General features: G+C 39.7%; 1 protein-coding gene across 1 annotated transcript; it reads left to right on the top strand.

The window, feature by feature from the left end:
• Positions 1-421: 421 nt before the first annotated feature.
• Positions 422-26,675, top strand: ZNF454 (zinc finger protein 454). Its single transcript, XM_030760574.2, has 3 exons — positions 422-677; positions 1,085-1,174; positions 18,207-26,675. The coding sequence occupies exons 1-3, from the start codon at positions 503-505 to the stop codon at positions 19,538-19,540; spliced, it is 1,599 nt and encodes a 532-aa protein (XP_030616434.1). The 5' UTR covers positions 422-502; the 3' UTR covers positions 19,541-26,675.
• The last annotated feature ends 463 nt before the right edge of the window (positions 26,676-27,138 follow it).

The following is a 27,138-nucleotide window of genomic DNA, read 5'->3' as shown; positions in this document are numbered from 1 at the left end:
CACATTTGTAACAGGTGCTGGGTACATCGGCCATGTTCTAGAAGACATGATGGGAAGACAAGGGAGATGTGGAAATGGTCCATAGCTTCTTGGAGTTAACACTCTAGTGGGGGAAACCAAAAGTAAACCAAAACTCAGTAAAGTGGGACAGTGCTTGGATGGCCTTGCACAGGTGATCTGGGAGCAGTTGAGGAGGGATGCTGAAGAGGTAATGCTGAAGCCAAGACCTGGGTAGGATTGGTCATAGGGGTGGGGGTACAGGCAGGGCTGTGCAGATTGATGGAGATGGGAGAAAATGTTTTGGGCAAGATGAACAGCCAGTGTGAAGTCCCAGTGCTGAGGAGGCCTGTCCTCTCCACAAGGTATTTTTCTTCAGGGGAACGAAGTCTGATAAAAGCTTGACCCCTAGGAGACCCTGAGGAAGTGCTTCCCTTGTCACAGAACACCATCCCCCTTCTATGCTAACAGCCCTGCAGACGGTCACAGCATTTCCCAGAGAGTCATGTGGGGGAGTAGCCACCAGTCAACGGGGATGGGTTTGCCCTTACAGGAATCAGTGACCTTCAAGGATGTGGCCGTGCTTTTCACCCAGGATGAATGGGTGCAGCTGAGCCCTGCTCAAAGAGCCCTGTACAGGGATGTAATGCTGGAGAACTACAGCAACCTGGTGTCCCTGGGTAAGTGGGAGCCTCTGAAGTCTCATCTTCATATTTGGAGATTTCTTTGGGACCCGTAAACTGGTTCCATACAGAAGTTTGGGCTGGGAGTGAGCTGTTCTGAGGATGTTATCTCAGTGCCTATCCTTTGTGTCCTGGGCACAGGGCTCTTTGGAGTCTAAGTGCAGATGTCTCAAAGGTGACTAGAGGTCGAATCCTCCCTCCCTTCCAGCAGAGAGAAAGACGGGAACAGATTCTCTGTGTCAGGCCCAAACCATCTCTTCCTCCTTCTGGGAACTGTTGTCTACCCTGGGCCCCTATCAGGTCACCTTTTCCAGGAAGTTCTATGGACCATACCTCATCCTTGCAATGATTTTATCTCTGGTATGAACAGATATGGCCCATTTTTTTTTTCCCCTCTAAAACAGGACTCTTAGGACCCAAGCCAGATATGTTTTCCCAGCTGGGAAAGGGGGAAGAATGGATGCCGGAGGACTCCTTGGGAGGCTTCTGTCTTGGTAAGCATGCTGCATGTGGGAGGCATTGGGAGGAACACAGCACGTGCGCCAGGCCTGTGGACTGAGAAACGAGCATCTTTTCCCTTCATGTTCACCCCAATACCTTGTTGCCATATTTGTCCCCACGTGCATGTGGCACTCCTTTCTTGTGGCAGTTTGTGCTTCCCTGGATCCTCCTCCCCATGATTTTTCTTCTCTCTCTATTTGGCATAGATGGACAGCTCCCCACTGTGCTTGTGTGTCCTGTTGTTCCCTTCAGCATCTGACCGGGCAGTCTCTGCTCACACTTCTCCAGTGAGGAGGAACAGCATAGGTTACACACAGCTGAGCAGCTTCTGGTCCTCAGGGCCAGTCACCATGTGCCTACTGAGGCAGCTCTTCTAGCTAAACATTGCACATTTCTTCAACCACCTTCACATTTGTTCATCCATGTGTACCTACATTCAGCATTTAATTATTCTCCACCTTCTGCTGGTGCTGCACTGGGCTGTAAGCACCATACGAGCACAGCCAGATTTTTTGCCCATTTTGCTGTATTGCTCATGCCCAGCACAGTGCTTGGCACCTAGTAAGTGGCAAAGACTTGGTGCCTGGGGATACAGAGAACACGACAGTTTAGTGGCTGTTACTTGTTTTGAGGAACCCATTGGATCTGGTAGCTTAAGAACGGGAGCAGGGGTGTCTTTCCCTAAATCCCCCAATATTTTAGAGAGCTATTGGCATGTTCAAGACATTACATTTCACTTTCTGCCAGCATTTGGCCAATTGTAAAATATTTTTAAAAACCTTTTGTTACTGATTTTTCACAGGAGCCCAATGAAGTAGGCAGGACTTTATATTCCTACAGTAAGTAACTGTTTACTGGAATGTCTAGGATCTAATCTGTTATGGAATTTATATGTCTTAACTCCAAAACTCAGTTATCAAAAAAATCTTTTAACTTACCCCAATAGCATTCTGAATTTGTATGTTCTATTACACCCAAACTAAGGCATTTTTAATATTTCACTCAGTATTATATTATACAAGCAGTGTTATAACAAAAAAAGACAAGGGATGGGAATTAAAAGAAATTAATCCACTGTCCCAGTACTCTGGCCTAATAACATCATTTATTCTTCCATTATTCATCATTGACACTAATTCTTTATTGCACTTCTGAGGGGGGATTGTGAAGATGAAGAGGACTTTTATGCCTAGAAGGGATTTTATAGTCAGGTATGAGTAATGACATGAAAAACCATGAGGTCATGGTTCAGTCCTTCCCAGATGCCTTTCACGATCCTCTGTTCCAGCACCTCTTGTTTCCTGGACACCCTAAGCTGTGAGCTGATTCACGAAGGATGGTTAGTGGTCAGCCAGTCAGACATGGAAAGAAATCTTATATTTCCCAATAAACTTTTGTGTTGCTGTTGTTGTTGTTTGTTTGGTGGGTTTTTTGTTTGTTTGTTTTTAGTTTTTGGCTGCACCATGCGGCTTGCGGGATCTTAGTGCCCCAACCTTAGTTCCCCGACCAGGGATCGAACCCAGGCCCACAACAGTGGAAGCACAGAGTCCCAACCACTGTATCACCAGGGAATTCCCCCAGTAAAGTTTTATAGTTGTTCCTTCAATTTCCTATTAAAATTATAGTTCTGTTTTTTAATAGAACTACCTCCTTGTTTTTCAACTGGAAATTGCTGCTGTAAAGAAGTGGTAGTCATTTCCAAATATTTATTCCCCTTGTCACTCTCCAATTCTTAAAGTGTTCACTGAATCATTTTTAGTATAGTTTTTTATTTCTGTTTCACTTCTTAATGACTGGCTAGGACTTGAAAAACCATGTAGAACAATGATAATAGGTTTATCTCTTCCCTGGGCCATGATCTAGTGTAGGCAGGGAGCTGACATTTGAGCCCCTGTGGATCAGCACTGTGCTGGGTGATCTCCGGGGATTTGTTAGCTGCCCCATTTCAACCTTACAACCTGTGAGGCAAATATGATTAACCCCACTACAGAAAACCCAGAAAACTCAACTTCAGGGTGGTTAACTAATATCAATGTATTTAATGTTGCCATTTTGTTGCAAGTCAGGATGAGGGTTAAACCAGTGTGACCCTCAAATGGTGTCATTCCCCCCCGCTTCTCCAAAATAGCTTTAATTTTACAGAAATTGTTTACCCAGTAAACCTAAAGAAAATGACCTGATCCCTTAATTTGAGTAGATTGCTAATAACTTTTTACATTTCTTCCTTATTTATTAATCTGTTTAGTTTCTTTTTGTTATATCAATTGTACATTTGCCCTTTAGCTTTAAATTATCTTTTCTTGAGCCATAAAATGTATTCATTTACAACTGTGCATGGTATTCATCTATAATTTTTTTTTACATCTTTATTGGAGTATAATTGCTTTACAATGGTGTGCCAGTTTCTGCTTCACAACAAAGTGAATCAGTTATACATATACATATGTTCCCATATCTCTTCCCTCTTGCGTCTCCCTTCCCCCCGACCCCCACCATCCCACCCCTCTAGGTGGTCACAAAACACCGAGCTGATCTCCCTGTGCTATGCGGCTGCTTCCCACTAGCTATCCATTCCACGCTTGGTAGTGTATATATGTCCATGCCACAACTCCCGCCCTGTCACAGCTTACCCCTCCCCCTCCCCATATCCCCAATCCATTCCCCAGCAGGTCCGCGTCTCCATTCCAATCCTACCCCCAGGTTCTTCATGAAATTTTTTTCTTTTTTTTTTCTTAGATTCCATATATATATGTGTTAGCATACGGTATTTGTCTTTCTCTTTCTGACTTACTTCACTCTGTATGACAGACTCTAGGTCCATCCACCTCATTACAAATAACTCAATTTCATTTCTTTTATGGCGGAGTAATATTCCATTGTATATATGTGCCACATCTTCTTTATCCATTCATCTGATGATGGACACTTAGGTTGTTTCCATCTCCGGGCTATTGTAAATAGAGCTGCAATGAACATTTTGGCACATGACTCTTTTTGAATTATGGTTTTCTCAGGGTATATGCCCAGTAGAGGGATTGCTGGGTCATATGGTAGTTCTATTTGTAGTTTTTTAAGGAACCTCCATACTGTTCTCCATAGTGGCTGTACCAATTCACATTCCCACCAGCAGTGCAAGAGTGTTCCCTTTTCTCCACACCCTCTCCAGCAGTTATTGTTTCTAGATTTTTTGATGATGGCCATTCTGACAGGTGTGAGATCATATCTCATTGTAGTTTTGATTTGCATTTCTCTAATGTTTAATGGTGTTGAGCATTCTTTCATATGTTTGTTGGCAGTCTGTATATCTTCTTTGGAGAAATGTCTATTTAGGTCTTCTGCCCATTTTTGGATTGGGTTGTTTGTTTTTTTGTTATTGAGCTGCATGAGCTGCTTATCAATTTTGGAGATTGATCCTTTGTCAGTTGCTTCCTTTGCAAATATTGTCTCCCATTCTGAGGGTTGTCTTTTGGTCTTATTTATGGTTTCCTTTACTGTGCAAAATCTTTGAAGTTTCATAAGGTCCCATTTGTTTATTTTTGTTTTTATATCCATTTCTCTAGGAGGTGGGTCAAAAAGGATCTTGCTGTGATTTATGTCATAGAGTGTTCTGCCTATGTTTTCCTCTAAGAGTTTGATAGTTTCTGGCCTTACATTTAGGTCTTTAATCCATTTTGAGCTTATTTTTGTGTATGGTGTTAGGGAGTGATCTAATCTCATACTTTTACATATACCTGTCCAGTTTTCCCAGCACCACTTATTGAAGAGGCTGTCCTTTCTCCACTGTACATTCCTGCCTCCTTTATCAAAGATAAGGTGACCATAAGTGTGTGGGTTTATCTCTGGGCTTTCTATCCTGTTCCATTGATCTATCTTTCTGTTTTTGTGCCAGTACCATACTGTCTTGATTACTGTAGCTCTGTAGTATAGTCTGAAGTCAGGGAGCCTGGTTCCTCCAGCTCCGTTTTTCGTTCTCAAGATTGCTTTGGCTATTCGGGGTCTTTTGTGTTTCCATACAAATTGTGAAATTTTTTGTTCTAGTTCTGTGAAAAATGCCAGTGGTAGTTTGATAGGGATTGCATTGAATCTGTAGATTGCTTTGGGTAGCAGAGTCATTTTCACAATGTTGATTCTTCCAATCCAAGAACATGGTATATCTCTCCATCTATTTATATCATCTTTAATTTCTTTCATCAGTGTCTTATAATTTTCTGCATACAGGTCTTTTGTCTCCTTAGGTAGGTTTATTCCTAGATATTATATTCTTTTTGTTGCAATGGTAAATGGGAGTGTTTTCTTGATTTCACTTTCAGATTTTTCATCATTAATGTATAGGAATGCCAGAGATTTCTGTGCATTAATTTTGTATCCTGCTACTTTACCAAATTCATTTTTTAGCTCTAGTAGTTTTCTGGTAGCATCTTTAGGATTCTCTATGTATAGTATCATGTCATCTGCAAACAGTGACAGCTTTACTTCTTTTCCTATTTGGATTTCTTTTATTTCCTTTTCTTCTCTGACTGCTGTGGCTAAAACTTCCAAAACTATGTTGCATAAGAGTGGTGAGAGTGGGCAACCTTGTCTTGTTCCTGATCTTAGTGGAAATGCTTTCAGTTTTTCACCATTGAGGACGATGTTGGCTGTGGGTTTGTCATATATGGCCTTTATTATGTTGAAGTAAGTTCCCTCTATGCCTACTTTCTGCAGGGTTTTTATCATAAATGGGTGTTGAATTTTGTCGAAAGCTTTTTCTGCATCTATTGAGATGATCATATGGTTTTTCTCCTTCAATTAGTTAATATGGTGTATCACATTGATAGATTTGCGTATATTGAAGAATCCTTGCATTCCTGGGATAAACCCCACTTGATCATGGTGTATGATCCTTTTAATGTGCTGTTGGATTCTGTTTGCTAGTATTTTGTTGAGGATTTTTGCATCTATGTTCATCAGTGATATTGGCCTGTAGTTTTCTTTCTTTGTGACATCCTTGTCTGGTTTTGGTATCAAGGTGATGGTGGCCTCATAGAATGAGTTTGGTAGTCTTCCTCCCTCTGCTATATTTTGGAAGAGTTTGAGGAGGATAGGTGTTAGCTCTTCTCTAAATGTTTGATAGAATTCGCCTGTGAAGCCATCTGGTCCTGGGCTTTTGTTTGTTGGAAGCTTTTTAATCACAGTTTCAATTTCAGTGCTTGTGATTGGTCTGTTCATATTTTCTATTTCTTCCTGATTCAGTCTTGGCAGGTTGTGCATTTCTAAGAATTTTCCATTTCTTCCAGGTTCATCTATAATTTTAACATTTTATATTATATCCTCTTTCTCATTTCCAACTTTATCTGTGTATTTTTCCTCTAAAATTTGTTGAGACTTTTTGTAGAGAACCAGCTCCTATTTCTCTTACATGCTATAATTTTATTTCGACACTTAGCATTATCATTTCCTTTTTTTACTTAAAGCAAATATATTTTGATACTGTAATCCTATCTACAGAACAGAATATGTAACATTTTTGAGCAGCCTGAAGAATGGGCAAACACCCTCCATACCCCGCTCTCCAGCTGAAGAAACAGAACAAAGCTGCATATGTGAAATTCGATGTGTCCCTCCTCATCAGTTCTTCCTCCTTTCATACCAGAGAGCCGCTAGCTTGAATTTTACATTAGCTCCTGTGCTGCTCTTCTTGCTCTTTACCACTTTTATCCATAGCTCTGAGCAATATTGTTTAGCTTTGCACACTTTAAAGTTGATATATATGTATTGTACTATAGATACCTTTCCACAGCTTGCATTTTTTTTAATCCTTGTTGAGATGTGTAGCTCTAGTCATTTTTAACTGCACTCTGATACTCCTTCAATGGCTATACCTTTATTTAACTATTTTCTTGCTGATAGACCTGTACGTTGTTTCCAGACTTTTTGCTGCCTTTTGAGTGCTGCTGACCTGAATATTCTTTTTTTATAAATTTATTTATTTAATTTTGGCTGCGTTGGGTTTTCATTGCTGCACACGGGCTTTCTCTAGTGGTGGTGAGTGGGGGCTACTCTTTGTTGTGGTGCGTGGGCTTCTAATTGAGGTGGCTTCTCTTGTTGCAGAGCATGGGCTCTAGGCGTGCAGGCTTCAGTAGTTGTGGCACGAGGGCTCAGTAGTTGTGGCTCGTGGGCTCTAGAGTGCAGGCTCAGTAGTTGTGGCGCATGGCCTTAGTTTCTCCACAACATGTGGGATCTTCCTGGACCAGGGCTTGAACCTGTGTCCCTTGCATTGGCAGGTGGATTCTTAACCACTGCACCACCAAGGAAGTCCAGACCTGAATATTCTTGTACATACTTCCTTATACACATGGGCCTTGTTTGGGAATTTCTTTAGGTGTATTCGTAGGTGTAGAAATAGTGGGTTTAAGAGTATATGCTTCTTCACGTCTACTACATGGTCCCAGATTGCTGATTAAATTAGTTGATCCAAATTATACTAATAGTTGATGCAGGTTAGTTGATGTTACTTTGGCAAGTAACAGGAACTGAACCAAAATTCCTAAGAAATGGTATCTCATTGTGGTTTTAATTTGCACTTCCTTGTTTACTGGTGGACTTGAACATCTTCATATGTTGATTATTTGTGTTCTGTGACACATTCTTATTCTTCATTCATTTTTCTGTTATAGTTTATCTTTTTCTTATTCACTTGTAAGACTTCTATATATAATTAGGAATTGAATACTTTATCAGTTAATATGTGTGCCAGTCTATAGCTTATCTTTTCTCTTTCTTTACTAGCAGAAGTTTGTAATCAGTCTTTGTCTTAATGATCTTTATCTTAGTGCTTTCTGTGTCCTGTTTAAATAATGCTTTCTATCCTTAGCTCCATGAGGGAAGGACTTGGTCATGTTTGCTCTTGTATCTCAGCTCACCAGGTCCCAGTATGTATTTGTTGAATGAAATCATGAATTTTTTCTAATAATAATTTACTTTTGTCTTTTTTTTCTGTATAAATCTTATCAGAGGTTTGCCTTTTTAATAAATTTAATAAATAATTTTTGACTTTACTGATCGTTTCTATTTTATCTTTATTTCATTAATTTTTGCTCTTCATTATTTCTTTCCTTTGAATTTTTTGGAGCTTATTCTGTCCTTTTTCTTTATTTTTAGTATTAAATGTCATCACAATAATGCATTTAGTTTAACGAAACTACAATGTTTATTATGAAAAGTGATGGCCTCTTATCCCCCCTTATCCCCATTCTCTCCTCTTTAGAAGTAACCATTTTCTCTTCTTTCAGTTGATTATTTGGTACATTTGTTTCCATGTCTTCAAGGAATGTGTTTATATTGCTACCTCTTGACTTTTCAGTTTTAGGCATTATTTACTGAATTCCTTCTATAAAAGTGAGGATTAAACTCACCTCCCCGACTATTCGTCTTACTACCTTTTCCATTCCCTGTCCTTCCAGTAGGGTTATAGTGTACTTAATGGTCAGAGAAATAGTCATTGTTTACATTCTGAAGCACTATTCACAGCTGATCCATGAAGTAAATCCTGGCAACTTTTGCTTTTGCTTTCCTAAGCAATCTTTCCCAGGGTTCATTTAGTTTAATTTAATTTAATTTAATCTCAGACCTTCTCTAGTTGTCTGCATCTCGATTCTCAAGACTTTTAGATCAGAAGTCATTCTGACAATTTCATTTTCCTGGAAAAGTCTCTTCTGGAGCCATCTGACCTGCTCCTTTCTGGAATGGCAGGTGCCTAGCTGTCATCCTCCTGCAAATCTCGTCTTTCCCGGCCTGCACGTCCCACATCATCCTTTTTCTTGGCTTATCTCTTCATTTGCACATGGCTTCCAGTAGCTTCCTAAGAAAGGATGCACAGGAATAAGTTTTTGGTAACCTAGCAAGTCTGTAAATGTCTTTTTCCTGCCCTAACACTTTCTGGATAGTTTGACTAGATAGAATTCAACACTGGAAATCTTTTTTCTTCAGAATTCTGAAGACATTGCTCTGTTGTTTTCTAGACCTAAGTCTGCTATTGAGAAATCCAAAATCTTCAGGTTCTTCATCACTTGTGACCTGAAAGCTTGCATGATCTCCTCATTTACTCCAGTGTTTCTCAGTGGTGTACCCTGGTTCCTATACTTGGATCCACTGAGGATTGGTGAGCCTTTCCATCTAAATTTCTGCCCTGTGGATCTTGGACATTTTCTTCTAGCATTTTTTAATTTCCACCTTCAGTTTTCTCTGTTTTCTCTTGATGGAATGTCTGATACCACCTGGACTGGTCTTCTAATTTTATCTTTTTATATATATATATAAATCTTACTGTATATATATATAAATCTTACTGTATATATATATATATAAATCTTACTGTATATATTTATATATATATATAAATCTTACTGTCCCTAGTAAGTTTTTTTTGTTTTTTAAAAAAATGTATTTATTTATTTATTTATGGCTGGGTTGGGTCTTCGTTTCTGTGCAAGGGCGTTTCCGTGCGTTTCTGTTGCGGTGAGCGGGGGCCACTCTTCATCGCGGTGCATGGACCTCTCACTGTCGCGGCCTCTGTTGTTGCGGAGCACAAGCTCCAGACGCGCAGGCTCAGTAGTTGTGGCTCATGGGCCTAGTTGCTCTGCGGCATGTGGGATCTTCCCAGGTCAGTGCTCGAACCCGTGTCCCCTGCATTGGCAGGCAGATTCTCAACCACTGCAAAACCAGGGAAGCCCTAATTTTATCTTTTTATTAAAATTTCCATCTTTATTTTTTTTTGTTCTACTTTTGACAGGTTTCTTCAGTTATGTCTTCCAGTTCATCTATTGAGATTTTAAAAATATTTTTAATCAGCTTCATTAAAGTATAATTTACATGCAATAAAATTCACCATTTTAAGTGTAATATTTGATCAGTTTTGACAAATTTATCACCAAATCAAAGGAATAACATTTTTGTCATCTCTAACTAAAAATGCCTTCTTACCTCTTTGCAATTAATCCCGTCCCCTGTTCCCAGCCCCTGGCAACCACAGGTCTGCTTCTGTCACTGTGAGTTTACTTTTCCAGGATTACTTTTCCATTGCCTAAAAATAGTTGTTTCATTTTTTCCCTGGTTTTCTAATTGTTTATGGTGGGAATTCTCTGTTGAGTTTTCAAATTCTGCCATCCTTTTTAATTTCCAAAAACTCTTGTTTTATTTGTAAGCTCTTATTCGTGTTTTACAATTGTAATATCTTACCTCTAAAGGTAATGATTTCCAAAAACACTTTCATCTCCCTTTATAGGCACTGTGTTCTCAAATTTTCTCTTTGATTGTTTTGATATCTCTTTGGTATCTCTTTCTTGTTAGAGGCTTTCCTCAGTTGGGAGAGGGAAACCTTCCAGCTCCTCTGAGTTGGGGAAGGGATCTGAGGGCATAAAGGCTTCATAAACTGACCTTAATCCAAAACTCCTTATTTTATCTACCCCCACTCTCAGATGTACTTGATAGTGCGAAGTCTTGAAACTTTTGATGATTTGGAGGAAATTGGGTCAGTTTCTGGTCCCTCCCTGGGGGTGACCTCTTGACTACATTGTATAGGGTTTGGATCATACTACTTGCATACCTTGTTTGATACCCTAGAGTTATCGATATATAGTTTAAAACCATACTTTTTTTTTAGTGTGGCCCAATGCAGCTACAGGTACTGCTCCTAATTCAGCCCACATGAAGTAACCTGGGCCCCAGTGAGAACTGACTCTGAGGGTCCAGTCTTTCCCCATCTCAGTTCATCCTCAGCGTCGTGAAACCAGGGTGTGTTTGACCCCCTCTTGATAACACAATTAGATGAGTGTTTTCCTGTAACACAAAACATTAAAAAGCCAATTTTCTCTTATATATAGGTGATATGTTTTATGATCACAATCAAGAAAAGGCTTTAATAAACATAGCTATCTAATAGCTGCTAGAAAAGAAAGCTAGCAATTGGTTGTTTTTATTGAGCCAAATTATTATTTTTGAAAGCCACTCCCAGATTTTTTAAACTTTTATTGAAGTAATACTAACACAGGAAAATACATAAATTATAAGTGTACAGCTCCTCAGATTTTTACAGTATAAATACATCTGTATAACCAGCACCTATATCAGGAAATAAAATGTTCCTAGAACACCAAATATCCCCTCCCATCCCCTCTGTTTCTTTTGTCCTGAAGATAATTACTACCCTGACCATAGCTTTGTTTTGCCTATTTTAAAACTTTTTATAAATGGAATCATATGTGTCTACTCTTTTGTGTCTGGCTTCTTTGCTTTCACAGTGTATTTGAGATTCATCCATGTTGTCTTATGTAGCAATAGTTGGTTCATTCTCATTGAGGTATGATATGTCACTCTGTAGACCTACCACTATTTATACATTCTACTGTTACTAGACATTTGGTATATTTCTGACTTGGAGCTATTATCAGTAATACTGGAACTATTATGAACATTCTTGTACATCTTTTAGAGAATGTACGTTATACATTTCTCTTGAGCATATAGCTAGGAGTACTATGTTCATGAGTAGACAAGCTTTTTTTTTTAATTTATTTTTTTTGGCTGCGTTGGGTCTTAGTTGCAGCGCACGGATTTCTCTCTAGTTGTGGTGTGAAGGTTTTCTCTTCTCTAGTTGTGGCGCACAGGCTCCAGGGCACGTGGGCTCTGTAATTGTGGTGTGGGCTCCAGAGTATGTGGGCTCCATAGTTTGCGGCATGCAGGTTCTCTAGTTGAGGGATGTGAGCTCAGTAATTGTGGCTTGTGGGCTTAGTTGCCCCGCAGCATGTGGGATCTTAGTTCCCTGACCAGGGATCGAACCTGCGTCCTGTGCATTGTAAGGTGGATTCTTTACCACTGGACCACCAGGGAAGTCCCTGCAAGCTTTAATAGACACCGCCAAATAGTTTTTTTAAGTGGTTATACCAGTTTATACTCCAGCCAACAGGATACGAGGGTTCCATGTCCTCTTATATACTTAGTATTGTCATTAAAAGTTTGTTTTTCACCATTCTAGAGGATATATGGAGTATCTCATTGTATCTTAACTTATGACTAATGAAGTTGATCATCTTTTTATTTTTTTATTGATCATTTAAATATCCTCTTTTGTAAAGTATCTATAAGTCTCTCCCCTATTTTCTATTTAGTTGTCTAATCTTTCCTTATTGATATATTTTAGGGGTGTACATTTGGGATTTGATCCTCTGTCATATAGATACATAATGCATTATAAATATTATTTCACACTTCGAATAATGGTGTTATTTGGTAAACAGAAGTTCTAAATTTTTAGGATAGTCCAATTAATTGGGGGTTTTCTTAAAGTTAATGCTTTTTGTGTCCTACTTAAGACATTTAATGCCATGAAGATCTTCTTTGTTTTCCTTTATTCTTTTGTTTTTCATATTTAGGTCTACAGTCCACATGGAAGATTTATTTTCATTATTTTCCATAAAGGTATTCAGTTGACCCAGGATCATTTACTGAAAAGACTATCCTTTCTCCCATTGTACTGCAGTGTACCTTTGTCATACATATGGGGACTGCATGGGCATAGGTCTGATTCTGGGTCTATAATCTGTTCTGCTGGCCTGTTTGTATACAGACTGGACTTCCTTAAATGTTCAGAAGAATTCACTAGTGAAGCCATCTCTGCTTGGAAATTTCTTTGTGAGAAGGTATTAAATGGAAGATTCAATTTATTTATTAGATGTAGGACCATTCAGATTTTCTGTTTCTTCTTGCATCTGTTTTGATACACTATACCTTCCTAGAATTTAGTCTTTTAGTTTATTGGCATAAAGTTTCCTCATTATGCTATTATCTTATAAATCTCTTTAGAATTTGTCTTGATGTCACCTTTATCATTCTTGATAGTGGTAATATGTGCCTCCTCTCTTTCTCCATTAGTCTTGATAGAGGTCTATCAATTTTTTATTAAGTTATCGATTTCTGTTATTTTTATTATTTCTTTCCTTCTCCTTTGTATTTAATTTGCTATTTTTCTGATTTCTTGAGATTGATAATTGATACAGATAGATAGATGTACATTTCCTTCTAACCATGCTGTAGCTGCATTTTGTAAGTTTCATTTCATGGTTCTATTATCATTAAGTTTAAAATATTATCTAATTTTTGTTTTGATTTCTTCTTTGCTTTATCAGTTATTTAGAAATGTATGGACTAGTTTTAAAATATATGGATTTTCTAACCATCTTTTTGGTATTTTGTTATTCACTTCTGGCATAATTCCACTGAGTTCAGAGTACACATTCTGAATGATCTCTGTCCTGTGAAATGTGTTCATACTCCTTCACATCCCAGTATATGTTCAGTTTTGGTAAATGTTCTATATGCATTTAAATATGTATATTCTGTCATTGTTGGGTATAGTGTTATAAGTATATCATTTAGATCAAGTTTGTTTATCTTGTTATTCAGATCCCCTATTCTTAATGGTTTGATTTGTGAGTTATTGAGAATGGTATGTAAACATATCTCACTATCATTGTTAAGGTTTCTCTATTTTTCCTTTATACATTTTGAAGTTATATTATGTGAAAATGTAGATTTGTTATATTTTCCTAGATAATTGAACCTTTTGTCAATATGAACTATCTTAAAGCCTGTTTTCTCTAATATTATGAGATTTGTCTGATATTAGTATAGGTATACCAGCTTTCTTGTGGTTAGTGCTTGCTTGATAAATCATTTTCCATTCTTTTCTTTCCTTTTAATTCTGGATCTATATTTTTGATATTTCTCTCCTGAGTGCCATATAGTTGGATTTTATTTTTTTAATCCAGCCTCACAACCTTAGTTTTTTATTTGTTTGTTTGTTTGTTTGTTTTTGCAGTACGTGGGCCTCTCACTGTTGTGGCCTCTCCCGTTGCGGAGCACAGGCTCCGGACTCGCAGGCTCAGTGGCCATGGCTCACGGGCCTAGCTGCTCTGCGGCATGTGGGATCTTCCCGGACCGGGGCATGAATCCATGTCCCCTGCATCGGCAGGCGGACTCTCAACCATTGCACCACCAGGGAAGCCCAACCTTAGTTTTTTAATAGGAGAATTTAGACCAATTACTAATATGTATAGGATTGGACGTCTGCTATTTCATTATTTAATTTTAATTTTACTCACCTGCTTTAAGTCCATTTTTTTTCTTGTCTTCTTTTGAATCAACTATTTTTATTGTTGCATATTCCAATGAGCTTGTACCTTCTTTAACTAGTCTTAAAGACTGTATGAGCGTGTATCTTCTTTAACCAGTCTTTTATTGGTAAGTCTAATAAGTAAAACCAGCTTATTACTATCCAAAATAAATAATTCCCAGGCAATGCTAGTAGCTTAAAACAATACTATTTTCTTTCTTTCATGTCTTGTGGTATTTTTGCTATGTATTTTAATTATGTATATATTTTCAACCTCTCAAGACATTATAATTATTGTTTTGTGCAATAATATTTTTATTTACTCTTTCCATTGCCTTTTCTTACTTTTACACCTGGGATTATCTTTCTTCTGCCTCAACACTCCTTTTATTGTTTTTTTTTAATATGGGCCTGCTGGTGACACAATCCCTGTTTTTATTTGTACAGAAATATCCATTTCATATTTACCTTTTTGGGACATTTTGTTTCTATTGGGTTCTAGTTTAGCAATTATGTTCTTTCAGCACTTCAGATGCTATTTCATTGTCTTCTTCTTTTTTTTTTTAAGACAATTACAGAGCTATTTTAAAAAATTTATTTAATTTATTTTTGTCTGCGTTGGGTCTTCATTGCTGCACGCAGGCTTTCTCTAGTTGTGGTGAGCAGGGGCTACTTTTTGTTACGGTGCGTGGGCTTCTCATTGCCATGACTTCTCATTTTGCAGAGCACAGGTTCGAGGTGTGTGGGCTTCAGTAGGTGTGGCATGAGGGCTCAGTAGTTGTGGTTCATGGGCTGTGTAGCGCAGGCTCAGTAGTCGTGCTACACAGGCTTAGTTGCTCCACGGCATGTGGGATCTTCCCAGACCAGGTCTTGAACCCATGTACCCTGCATTGGCAGGCAGATTCTTAACCACTGTGCTATCAGGGAAGTTCCTATTTCATTGTCTTCTGTTTTCCCTTGTTTTTGGTTGAAAAGAGAGCTATCCGTTTTATTTTTTTCTCTTTTAAAGGTAATATATTTTTCCTCTCAAGGAAATTTCAAATTAGTCTTATGTTTTCAGTAGTTTGACTATGGTATATCTAGGTGGATTTTCTCTGAATTTATCCTGCTTGCAGTCTGTTGTGCTTCTCAAATTCATTTTTCAACCTTTTTTTTTAAAAATAGTGTTTTTTGCCCCATTCTTTTCCTCCTCCCATTCCAGAACTCCAGTCACACATGTGTTAATAAATGTTTTCACCATGTCTTATATGTCTTTTTAAATTTTTTCCTCCAGGTTTTACCATGGATATTTTCTGCCTATGTATTTTTTTTTTAGTTCACTATTCCTCTCTTCTGCTATGTCCGATATACTGTTTCTTAAAATATTTATTCATTTTATTTATTTATTAAAAAATTTTTTTTTCTCTGTGTCAGGTCTTTGTTGTGGCATCCAGGATCTTCTTGTTGCAGTGCAGAGGCTCTTCGCTGTGGCACGTGGGCTTCTCTCTAGTTGTGGCGTGCGTGTTTTTTCTCTCTCTAGTTGTGACACTTGGGCTCCAGAGCACATGGGCTCTGTAGTTTGTGACACACGGGCTCTATAGTTGAGGCACACAGGCTCAGTAGTTGTGGCACACAGGCTTAGTTGCTCCGTGGCATGTGGGATCTTAGTTCCCTGACCAGGGATCGAACCCCTGTCCCCTGCATTGGAAGGCAGATTCTTTACCACTGGATGATCAGGGAAGTCCCAATGTCCAATATACTGTTAAAGCTATCTATTGAGTTCTTAATTTCAGTTATATTTTTCAGTTCTAGAGTTTTCATTTGATTCTTTGGTTCCAATTCTCTGTTAAAGTTCTCGTTCTTATCTGTTTTATTGAACATGTTAGTCACACTTATTTCAAACCCCATGTCTGATAATTTTGGTATCTGAGTTCTGAGGGTCTTTCTCTATTGTCTGTTTTTTCTCTTGATTCAATAGTTTCTTAGTACTCCTGGTACTTTTTGACTGAATCCTTGACATCATGTGTGAAGGAGTGAATACACTCTGGATGATGTTATGTTCCTCCAGAGAAGATTTTCCTTCCCTCTGGTAGACAGCTGGAGTACAAGCAAACCACCCTAATCCATCCACCCAGGGACCCATTAGCTGGAGATTGGGTTGAATGTTTATGAAGCTTTACCTATCTCTTGTTTGCCCTTGCTGTTAGGTTGTAGCCCTCCAGGAGTCCCAACCGAGAGCTTTACATGTTTATTCTGACCACTGTTCACCCCACAGCCCCCCAGAAGGTCCTGAACTCCAGTTTTTGGCTCAACAGTACTATAAGACTATAGAGAATTCTGAATTTCTGCTTAGCTTAGTCTCTTGCCCTGAGAAGTTTAAGAATTCAGCAAATTCTCTGACGAAAAAAAACACTGTTAGAATCACCTCTATATTTCCCTTCTATCCCAAATATTAGACTATCAAGTTGGCCTCAAGTGATATCTGATGCCTTTAGACAGATTTTTTTTTTTTCAATTCAGATTTTTCGGGTGTTTTTTGCAAGAATCTGGTCTTCCACAGGCTACTTTGTCAGGTCCAGAAGCGAAAGTCAGTTCTTAAGATTTTGAGATTTGGCAAAACTGGTGTTTAACTTTAAACATTCTTTGTTTTGAGCAAGGATATATTATTGTAAGCTCACAAGGATTTTAGCCTTTAAGTGCACCTGTTTAACTTTCTTTTCCAGGTAAGTACAAGGAGTTTTATTATTATTATTATTATTATTATTATTATTATAGTTCTTTATAGATTTTCTGGAGTGAGTAGGAGAAAAAAGCATTGAGGGAGGCTTGTTCTTGATAGGCTTTCCCAGGAATCTTTGCATCATCTGTGTTAGTATCAAGTCCTTATCATTGCATTTCTTAGTACAAAGTCTTAAATAGACTTAACACAAAAGACAGATATTCACAAATACGTACAGAAAACTAGTATGCATTCAGAACTCTACTTGTTAATATCAGGATACCCATGAGACCAAGTGAGACTGTTGTTGAGTAAGTGTGGAATTTGTTTTTTGGGAGAGGAATCATTTTGTCAGACAATTCATGGGACCTTGGGCCAGATCCCAGTAGCAGAGTCCCATTTCTTATGACTATTATACTCCTTTCCCCAAATTCAGGGCCTTGCCTCCAAGACATACTGGATATATCCTGGCAGATTTGCTGCTTTGTTCCTAATTTTTTATGCTCACATATACATCCTCATGGTACATTTTCCTTATATCAATGTCACATTATTCATATAGGTTTGAAGATGTTGCTTCCTCACTGGTAGCAGGAGGTTCTAACTTTATTAGTAGGTATCAGTGTTTCACAGGCTCTATAGTAGCCTAAATTTTATTTTCCATCTGAATGCTAAAATGTGTCTATAAAACATAAATGCTGGTTTTAGTAGTTACTCTGAAGCTGAACTTTTTTTCTACCAAGAGCTGACCTCTAGTTTCAATGGTTTCTTAAGGTCACATCTAGGTTATTTTAAAGACCATATCACGAAAACAGATAAGGTACATTTTTTTCTTATCTGTTAGCATAGTGTGGTCTTAGAGGTGTTTTTGAGGCTTCAAAATTCAGGTAACTTCTCTGTAATCACAAAGAAAATAAATATTGTACTCAGGATCCCAGCTCAGGCCTGTAACTTCTGAATGCCAGCTCCAAGCTCTCCTGCTTCATACATTGTATAGTTGTCAACCCCTTCCTGCCATGTCCTCTGTTCACCTCTTCTCCCTTTTCCTGTTTTATCTTCACTTCAAGAAATCTTCAAAATTACAACCTCTCTGTTAGCATTATAAACAAGGTCACGTTCTTATCCCAACTAGATGTTTTACTAGGATAAAACAGACATTTGAATTTTTGATGTCTTTCAGATTGGATGACTACACCTGTGGGTAAGAAATCAACTCTCAAGGCAGATATTCCTGAAGGAGAATTGGGTCAGTGGATGATAAAGGAAAAATTCACGAAAGATACTCACTGGAAATATGATACACTGTTGGAATGGCAGCATGGAAGCCAGGAGATAAAGTTGCAGCAAGTGATGCTTGCTCATGAGAAAACTTCATCTGTGGTTGGTGTCCAGAAATGTGATGAATCTGGGAAGCACTGCACCATGAGCTCATCCTTTGTTCAGAGTCAGGGATTTCAATCTAGCAAAAAAGCCTTTGAGTGTAGTGAGTGTGGAAAAGTCTTCACTAAGAGTTCAACCCTCAATAAACATCAGAAGATTCATACTGAAAAACTTAATGCAAATCGGAAAATTCTTATTAAAGAGAAGCGATATGAATGTAGAGAATGTGGGAAAGCCTTTCACCAGAGCACACACCTCATCCATCACCAAAGAATTCACACTGGTGAGAAGCCATATGAATGTAAGGAATGTGGCAAGGCCTTCTCAGTGAGCTCCTCACTTACTTATCATCAGAAAATTCATACTGGAGAGAAGCCTTTTGAATGCAACTTATGTGGAAAAGCTTTTATCCGAAACATACACCTTGCCCACCATCATAGAATACATACTGGAGAGAAACCTTTTAAATGTAACATATGTGACAAAGCCTTTGTGTGCAGGGCACATCTTACCAAACACCAGAATATTCATAGTGGAGAGAAACCCTATAAATGTAATGAATGTGGGAAGGCCTTCAATCAGAGTACAAGTTTTCTTCAGCATCAGAGAATTCACACTGGGGAGAAGCCTTTTGAATGTAATGAATGTGGGAAGGCTTTCAGGGTGAACTCTTCCCTTACTGAACATCAAAGAATTCATACTGGAGAGAAACCTTATAAGTGTAACGAATGTGGGAAAGCTTTCAGGGATAATTCATCCTTTGCTCGACATCGGAAAATTCATACTGGAGAGAAACCTTACAGATGTGGTTTGTGTGAGAAAGCCTTCAGGGACCAATCAGCCCTAGCCCAGCATCAGAGAATTCATACTGGGGAGAAACCTTATGCGTGTAATATATGTGAGAAAGCATTCAGTGACCATTCAGCCCTCACTCAACATAAGAGAATTCATACTAGAGAAAAACCTTATAAATGTAAAATCTGTGGGAAAGCCTTTATCCGAAGTACACACCTGACTCAACATCAGAGGATTCACACGGGAGAGAAACCCTATAAATGTAATAAATGTGGGAAAGCTTTCAACCAGACTGCAAACCTCATTCAGCATCAGAGACATCATATTGGAGAAAAGTGATATGGAAGAGCTTTGAGACTAAGTGTATTAATTATTGAATGCAAGAGAATTTCCTTTCTACAGAATAACCATGAAAGCTTACATGAAGATAGTCATTTTATTTACTGAGAGTCAAGGCTCACAGTAGTGTGGGTTTTGAGAACTTAAGAATGTCAAACACTCCTCATAATTCAGAACTGCCTCAGTTGAATAGTCTGAATTAGTCTGAATTACCAAGTATCAGAACCAACATGGACCTTCATTAACAACATAGAAATTAGTTGACCATTAAGATAAATTATAAAATTGTAAAAATTGAGAAGCACGGGAACAAAAAAGTAAGAAAATGGTCTATAAGCATTTTACTGTACTTGATTCTCTTATATAGGAGGGTTTCTACCTTTAATGGAACCCTTTGTTTTCCTCACCCCCACTGCTTACACCCAGTGTAAAGAAAGTGCAGTCACCTGTGCATTGGCCCAGGAGTTACTTAAATTATGCTTCCCGCCTTCTGCTTCAAACCAACTTTTGTCAGATTTCCCTGGTTCGTGTGTCCACTGGCTTCTTACCTGTATTCTTCTCCTGGGACAATTCATTTGAACTGTGTGTCCCTTTTTGATTTAGCAACTCCTAACTGATAACATCACGTCAGTTACTACCACCCAGTTTGCCCTTGAAGACTGTGGTTATCTGACCTCACACACAGTCCATGATTCTGGATGTTGTTCCAAACCCAGCTTTCAGAACTCAGGACCCCTATCTGGAAGGCAGAGGTTGATAAAAATTCCTGAGTAACCCAGGTCCTCTGGGCTTCAGTTTGACTCTGACCCTCGGATAATCCCTAAAGTAGGGGCTTAATCTGTGCACACATTCCCCCCGCCAGTTGTTCTGCACTGTAGTTATGCTACACACGGCAGTCAGGGGCATGCTCAGCTTCGGGTGTAACGATCCCAGCCACCTAGAGATGTTCTGGGCACTGCTACTTCTGTGACTTGCCATTTCCTGATGTGCATCTGACAAGGGAGGTTAGAGCCTCAAGGGAGTTGTCAAAAGGCTCTCACCCACTTTTTCCCTTGGCTGGGCAAACCTCTGTGTCCACTGCATTAGTGTATATTTGTTACTCCCAGAATATTGAACTGCTGCATCCTGGTTCTTGCCCTGCTTTGTCTACTTTTCTGAAGGTATCAACTCTGTTCACAGAAAACACAGAGAGCTTTGAATTTCTGATGTTGCATTTGGAAGTGGCCATTTCGTGTCCTCCACCTGGGTATTCCACACTTAAAGATTACCCCGTTCTGACAGTGGTGAGCAGCGTGTTGAGTAATTCCATGGAGTAGTCAACAGCACCATGACATTCTCTGGCAGGGGCAGTGTCCATGCCCAGAAGTCTGAGTAATACTCTAGTCCTGCAGGTACAGTTCCTTCACTATCTTTAATTCTTCAGTGCTGTCAGTAGAAGTCACAGATAAAATAACATCTGTGTCCCTTCACACACAGCCTCTGGGGGCACCTCCCCTTCCCCACCACAAAGAATGTGGAGCCTGCACTACTGCAGACTGGAGCATACTACAGCATGAAGATGGAAGAGCAAGTCAACTGTTGTCTGGGAAGCAGTGTGACAGGTTCCTGGTCTGTGGAAGTGCTCTCTATCAATTTGGGGAACTGCCGGCCCCTACGAATGCTGCACCTCAGCTCCAAGTTACAGGAGAGGATAGTCTGTCATGGTGGAATCAGGACTTCAGGTTGAACATGGACTTGGAAGCTTCCAGCAGCTTTAAATACCCAAGTTCTCTAAATTCAGCTCCCACCTAATAAAGGCCACCAGTGTGGGTAGGCATCTCCTGTTAGATCAGCAACTCATCCTTTCTTCCCTATTGAGCTTCAGGTGAAGCAGCATTTCAAGAGATTGCTTGGAACTCTCCATGCCCTGGGCCCACACATGTTCATCTGCAGCCTTACATGGCTGGCAACTCCAGATTCCACAATAAACTTGGAAAGCTGCTCACTGCTACAGAGATCTGCCTTCAGTACTATCCCTATGGCCCTCCTTGTCCTCGCTATTACCTCCTTGCCCTGAATCCCTCACAAGGAACATATTTCTCAGCTAACTTTGTTGTTCCTTTTTTTTTCTGTATGCAGGCCTCTCACTGTTGTGGCTTCTCCCGTTGTGGAGCACACGCTCCAGACGCACAGGCTCAGCGGCCATGGCTCACAGGCCCAGCCGCTCCGCGGCATGTGGGATCTTCCCAGACCGGGGCACGAACCCGTGTCCCCTGCATCGGCAGGCGGACTCTCAACCACTGCGCCACCAGGGAAGCCCATTCCTTTTGTTTTTAATGAGAGCTGCTGCCCCTTGGAATGTGCTTGCATTTGGGCTAAGGCCAAGACCTTCTGCCACTCATCCCAGTGGCAGCTCCAGCAGCTGTGCTTCCACCAGCATTAGTGCAGTCTGAAGGCCCTCCATATGATTACAGTCCACTTTCCCTGAGCCCACCACTGTCAGGCTTGGGTCTTCATGAAATTATACCTCTGAGATGCCTCTGAGATGCCCCCTGGCTGGGGAGGCAAAAAGTAAATGGCCTATTAGAAATGCCTGAATCAACTTGGATATATTTATGATAGTACTGGTCATCTGACCAGACCATTAGCACTGGCTTTATTCCATTGTGCCATATGATTAACACCTTATGGTATGACCACCTCAACTAAGTGAGCCAAAATTTGCCTGGGTGCTATTTCATACTTTTAAAATCTGAAGTAGGTTCTCCACACTGACAGTCTGACCTTTGGCTTAACCCCCCAAAAGTGCGTTTTTGAGAACTCTGAGTTAAAGTCCCTCAGCCACCTTTTCTTCTGCCAGCTGATCTGCATGGTATTAGACAAGAGTTGAGCAATTATTTATTTTTTAAAATTTCTTTAACATACTTTATCTCAAAGTATTTTTCGTGAATACATTGTTATAGAAAAAGTCTAAAGTAATGTAGATAATATTAAGCTTATATTGGTGAATTAGTTTATAAAAAATATATTCGTATGAATTGTCTTATCTGTGCCTAACAAGAGTTGAGCAATTATTGACAGGGACTTTTCTCTACCCCAACCTCCTAGGAGAAGCAGTTCATTCTGCACCTCGCTTTTCTAGTTTTACTGATAGACACCATGACAGAAGATGAGGACCACTGTTTGGGACACTCCAGGGTTAGATGTGCCGTCCTTAGCCCATCCAGCCCATCCCCCACTACTCCCTACTGGCACAAACACTTCCCAGCACACCCACGACTATGCCATCTCAAGATAATGGGTCTGGGGCTTCCCTGGTGGTGCAGTGGTTAAGAATCTGCCTGCCAATGCAGGGGACATGCATTCGAGCCCTGATCCAGGAAGATCCCACATGCCACAGAGAAACTAAGCCCGTGTGCCACAACTACTGAGCCTGAGCTCTAGAGCATGTGAACCACAACTGCTGAGCCCGTGTGCCATAACTACTGAGTCCGCATGCCTAGAACCCATGCTCTGCAACAAGAGAAGCCACCGCAATGAGCCCGTGCACTGCAAGGAAGAGTAGCCCCTGCTCGCTGCAACTAGAGAAAGCCTGCGCAGCAACGAAGACCCAACGCAGCCAAAAATAAAAAATAAATAAAATTTTTTTAAAAAGTGGGGCGTGTGGGTAGAGAGAGTTGGGAACCATGTGAGCAAGATGAGATTGGATGGGAAGAGGCAAGACCACACAGCCGGACCAGCCTGTGCGATGAGCTTTGGCAGTTTAACACAAAGGAAGCTACTGCCAGGTTTTAGCTTTTGCATTTCAAACTTCTAAGCTACAGAGAGTTCCCACTGATATATAAATTTTACTAGAGCATAAAAGATTGTAAATTTTTCTGATTTTTTTCTTTCCCAATTAATTTCCCTTGTAATGAATAAGAAATTCCAAAATTGGAAAAACTATTTAACCACCTAAAGTTCAATTGCTAATTTATTTCAGCAATATACCTTAACCAACGTACAGGGTTGCTCTCTGACACAACCCTGATTATTGCCTGATGTTATTTTATAATTTCTAGCTCTTAGATACAAAAAATAAAGAATTATAAATATATTTTCAGGCAGGCATATGCCAGATTACCCCTGGTAAGTTGCCCCAGGCTCCTGACCAATTTTCTGGTGTGCTCCAGTCCATCTTCCACTCCAGCAACCAGTGATGTGTCCACCCTGTAGATGGTGAGGTCTCACCTGCTTAAAAGCAAGGCCTTCAAGACCCTTCACAACCAGATCCATGTAGACTCTCCAGCCTCATCTCCCTACCTTACCCTGCAAAAATGGAACTGCCAGTAGCTCCTGGCATGCCAGATTGGGTTATCATCATCTCTTTGTCTAGTTCCTCAAGAAGGCTGTGAGCTAATGTTAAGAACTTGGCCCAGAACCCAACTCAAATTGAGCACATAGTGGTGTCAACAGATATGTGTTAAATTAGTAAACAGGTGATCCTCACTATTTCCAACAAATAATTTGCTGAGGCCTGTATGGTTTATGACATATCTCTTTAAAGTAAAATGCCTTCAGTTGGCTTATGGGTTATAAAATGCACTTCTATTCCCAGGGCTACATTATAAGGGAAAATTCTGTACTCAGCCAGCTACCCTGTGTATAAATGTTGGGGAGGAGAAAGGAAGTGGGAGGAGTGGCTGCGTTATCCTCTGAGTGTTATTCAGTAGATATATCACTGTTTTTAAAGTGATTTCTTTTTTTCCTTTTTGATAGCACGTGGTACAAATTCAAAACTTGTACAGTGAAAAGCAACTGCCTCTCTCCCATTCCTCCACCTTCCCAGTTTCTCTCCCCAGAGGCAACAGCAGTTACCAGATTCTATGTGTCCTTCCAGAGATAGTCTATACATATACAAACCGCAAATTTTTTTTTTTTTTTTTTTTGCGGTACGCGGGCCTCTCACTGTTGTGGCCTCTCCTGTTGCAGAGCACAGGCTCCGGAGGCCCAGGCTCAGCGGCCATGGCTCACGGGCCCAGCCACTCCGCGGCATGTGGGATCTTCCCGGGCTGGGGCACGAACCCGTGTCCCCTGCATCGGCAGGCGGACTCTCAACCACTGCACCACCAGGGAAGCACCCCCCAACTTTTTTATAACGCAGATACTAGATATGTTGTCCTGCGTTTTGCTTTTATTTAACAACATATCTCAAAGATGTTTTCATTGTAGTACATATAGAACTTCCTCATTCTTTCCGGTGGCTGCAAAATATTCCATTGCTTGTGATAAAGGAAATATTCACATATTGAAGTATGGGGAAGTCATTCTGGCTTATACATGTGTTAACTTGAATTTGATGCTAACTAAAACAGCCTGTTTGTGGCCTATCAAACATACATTGTACATCTGCTTTAATTATTAAAGAAAAGGACACATTGACCAAAAGTAATGTCCATATTAAAAATAAAGATTAAATGCCTCCCTTCCTGGGACACCAATGCTGGTACTCCTTCTATGATAAGGCCGCTTCCCAGGTGCCAAGGCCATACTGACTTACTGTGTATGTGCTGATCTGTTTTTTGAAAACTTGAAGGAATGTATCCCTGCCTTGTTTAATGTTCTTTGTTCTAACAAGATATAAAACTGTGCTGAAAGCCATGCTTCTCCGGAGCAGTTCCTCAGAGTTATCTGAGAGGCTGTCTTCTGGGCTATGGTCCTCAGTTTGGCTCAAATAAAACTGTTTTCTATTCTTATTATAGATTATTTATTGGTTGGCCTCATCGACACATGGATGCACCATAATACACTTAAATCAGTGCTCCCAACTGAGGTGCAGTGAGGTTGTTTTCAATCTTTCATTATTTCAAACAATGCTGCAATTAATGTTCTTAGATATGTGCCATTTCATGCAAGTATTTCTGGTGGAAAAACTCCCTGAAGTGAGCTGCTAGGTTCAAAGGGTGTGCGCATTTTTAAATTTAGCAAAACAGTGCCATCTAGCTCCCCTTAGAGGCTGTACTGTGTGTATTCCACGGGCCATGGGAGGTGGGGGCCATGCCCCACAACTTGCCAGCACAGAACAATAGCTAACTCTTTGATCTTTGCCAATCTGATAAAAAGGGTGTCTTAAGATGGGTTTTTGTTCCAGCTTGATTGAGATATAATCAATATACAGCATTCTGTAAGTTTAAGGTGTATGATGTGATGATTTTTTTGTTGGTGGTGTATAATTTCTTTACAATATTGTGTTAGTTTCTGCTGTACAGTGAAGTGAATCAGCTATGTGTATACCTATATCCCCTCCCTCTTGGACCTCCCTCTTACCCCACCCCCAATCCCACCCATCTAGGTCATCACAGAGCACTGAACTGAGCTTCCTGTGCTTTATAGCATGTTCCCACTAGCTATTTTACGCATGGTAGTGTATATATGTCATTCTTAATCTCCCAATTCGCCCCACCCTCCCCTTCCCATCCTCTGTCCACATGTCCATTCTCTACTTCTACATCTCTATTCCTGCCCTGCAAATAGGTTCATCTGTACCATTTTTCTAGATTCCACATATATATGCATTAACATACGATATTTGTTTTTCTCTTTCTGGCTTACTTCACTCTGTATGACAGACTCTAGGTCCATCCACATCTCTACAAATGACTCAATTTCGTTCCTTTTTATGGCTGAGTAATATTCCATTGTATATATGTACCACATCTTCTTTATCCATTCATCTGTCATTGGACATTTAGGTTGTTTCCATGTCATGGCTATTGTAAATAGTGCTGCAATGAACATTGGGGTACATGTGTCCATTTGAATTATGGTTTTCTCAGGGTATATGCCCAGTAGTGGGATTGCTGGGTTGTATGGTAATTTTATTTTTAGTTTTTTAAGGAATCTCCTTACTGTTCTCCATAGTGGCTGTATCAATTTACATTCCTATCAACAGTGCAAAAGGGTTCCCTTTTCTCCACACCCTCTCCAACATTTATTGTTTGTAGATTTTTTTGATGATGGCCACTCTGACCAGTGTGAGGTGATACCTCATTGTAGTTTTTATTTGCATTTCTCTAATAATTAGTGATGTTGAGCATCTTTTCATATGCCTCTTGTCTATCTGTACCAATGGCATTCTTCACAGAATTAGAACAAAAATTTTTGTTCTAATTTTCTAATTCCATACAATTTGTATGGAAACACAAAAGACCCTGAGTAGCCAAAGCAATCTTGAGAAAGAAAAACGAAGCTGGAGGAATCAGGCTCCCTGACTTCAAACTATACTACAAAGCTACAGTAATCAAGACAGTATGGTACTGGCACAAAAACAGAAATACAGATCAATGGTGCAGGACAGAAAGCCCAGAGATAAACCCACACACCTATAGTCACCTAATTTATGACAAAGGAGGCAAGAATATACAATGGAGAAAAGATAGCCTCTTCAATAAGTAGTGTTGGGAAAACTGGACAGCTACATGTTAAAGAAAGAAATTAGAACTCTCCCTAACACCATACACAAAAATAAACTCAGAATGGACTAAAGACCTAAATGTAAGACCAGACACTATAAAAACTCTTAGAGGAAAATCACTCTTTGACATAAACCAGAGCAAGATCTTTTTCGACCCACCTCTTAG

Source organism: Delphinapterus leucas, chromosome 3 (genome assembly GCF_059928025.1).
Source record: "Delphinapterus leucas isolate spDelLeu-1000000601 "Yukka" chromosome 3, BTC_Dleu_Yukka2, whole genome shotgun sequence".
NCBI classification, from domain to species: Eukaryota; Metazoa; Chordata; class Mammalia; order Artiodactyla; family Monodontidae; genus Delphinapterus; species Delphinapterus leucas.
This window is presented reverse-complemented; position numbering and strand designations above follow the sequence as displayed.

Bases quoted from the DNA above. Each gene is read 5' to 3' on its own strand.
- ZNF454 (XM_030760574.2), top strand. From the start codon at position 503: ATGTGGGGGAGTAGCCACCAGTCAACGGGGATGGGTTTGCCCTTACAG. The intron at 678-1,084 runs GTAAGTGGGAGC...CCTCTAAAACAG, and splicing joins CAGCAACCTGGTGTCCCTGG to GACTCTTAGGACCCAAGCCA. The intron at 1,175-18,206 runs GTAAGCATGCTG...GATGTCTTTCAG, and splicing joins CTTGGGAGGCTTCTGTCTTG to ATTGGATGACTACACCTGTG.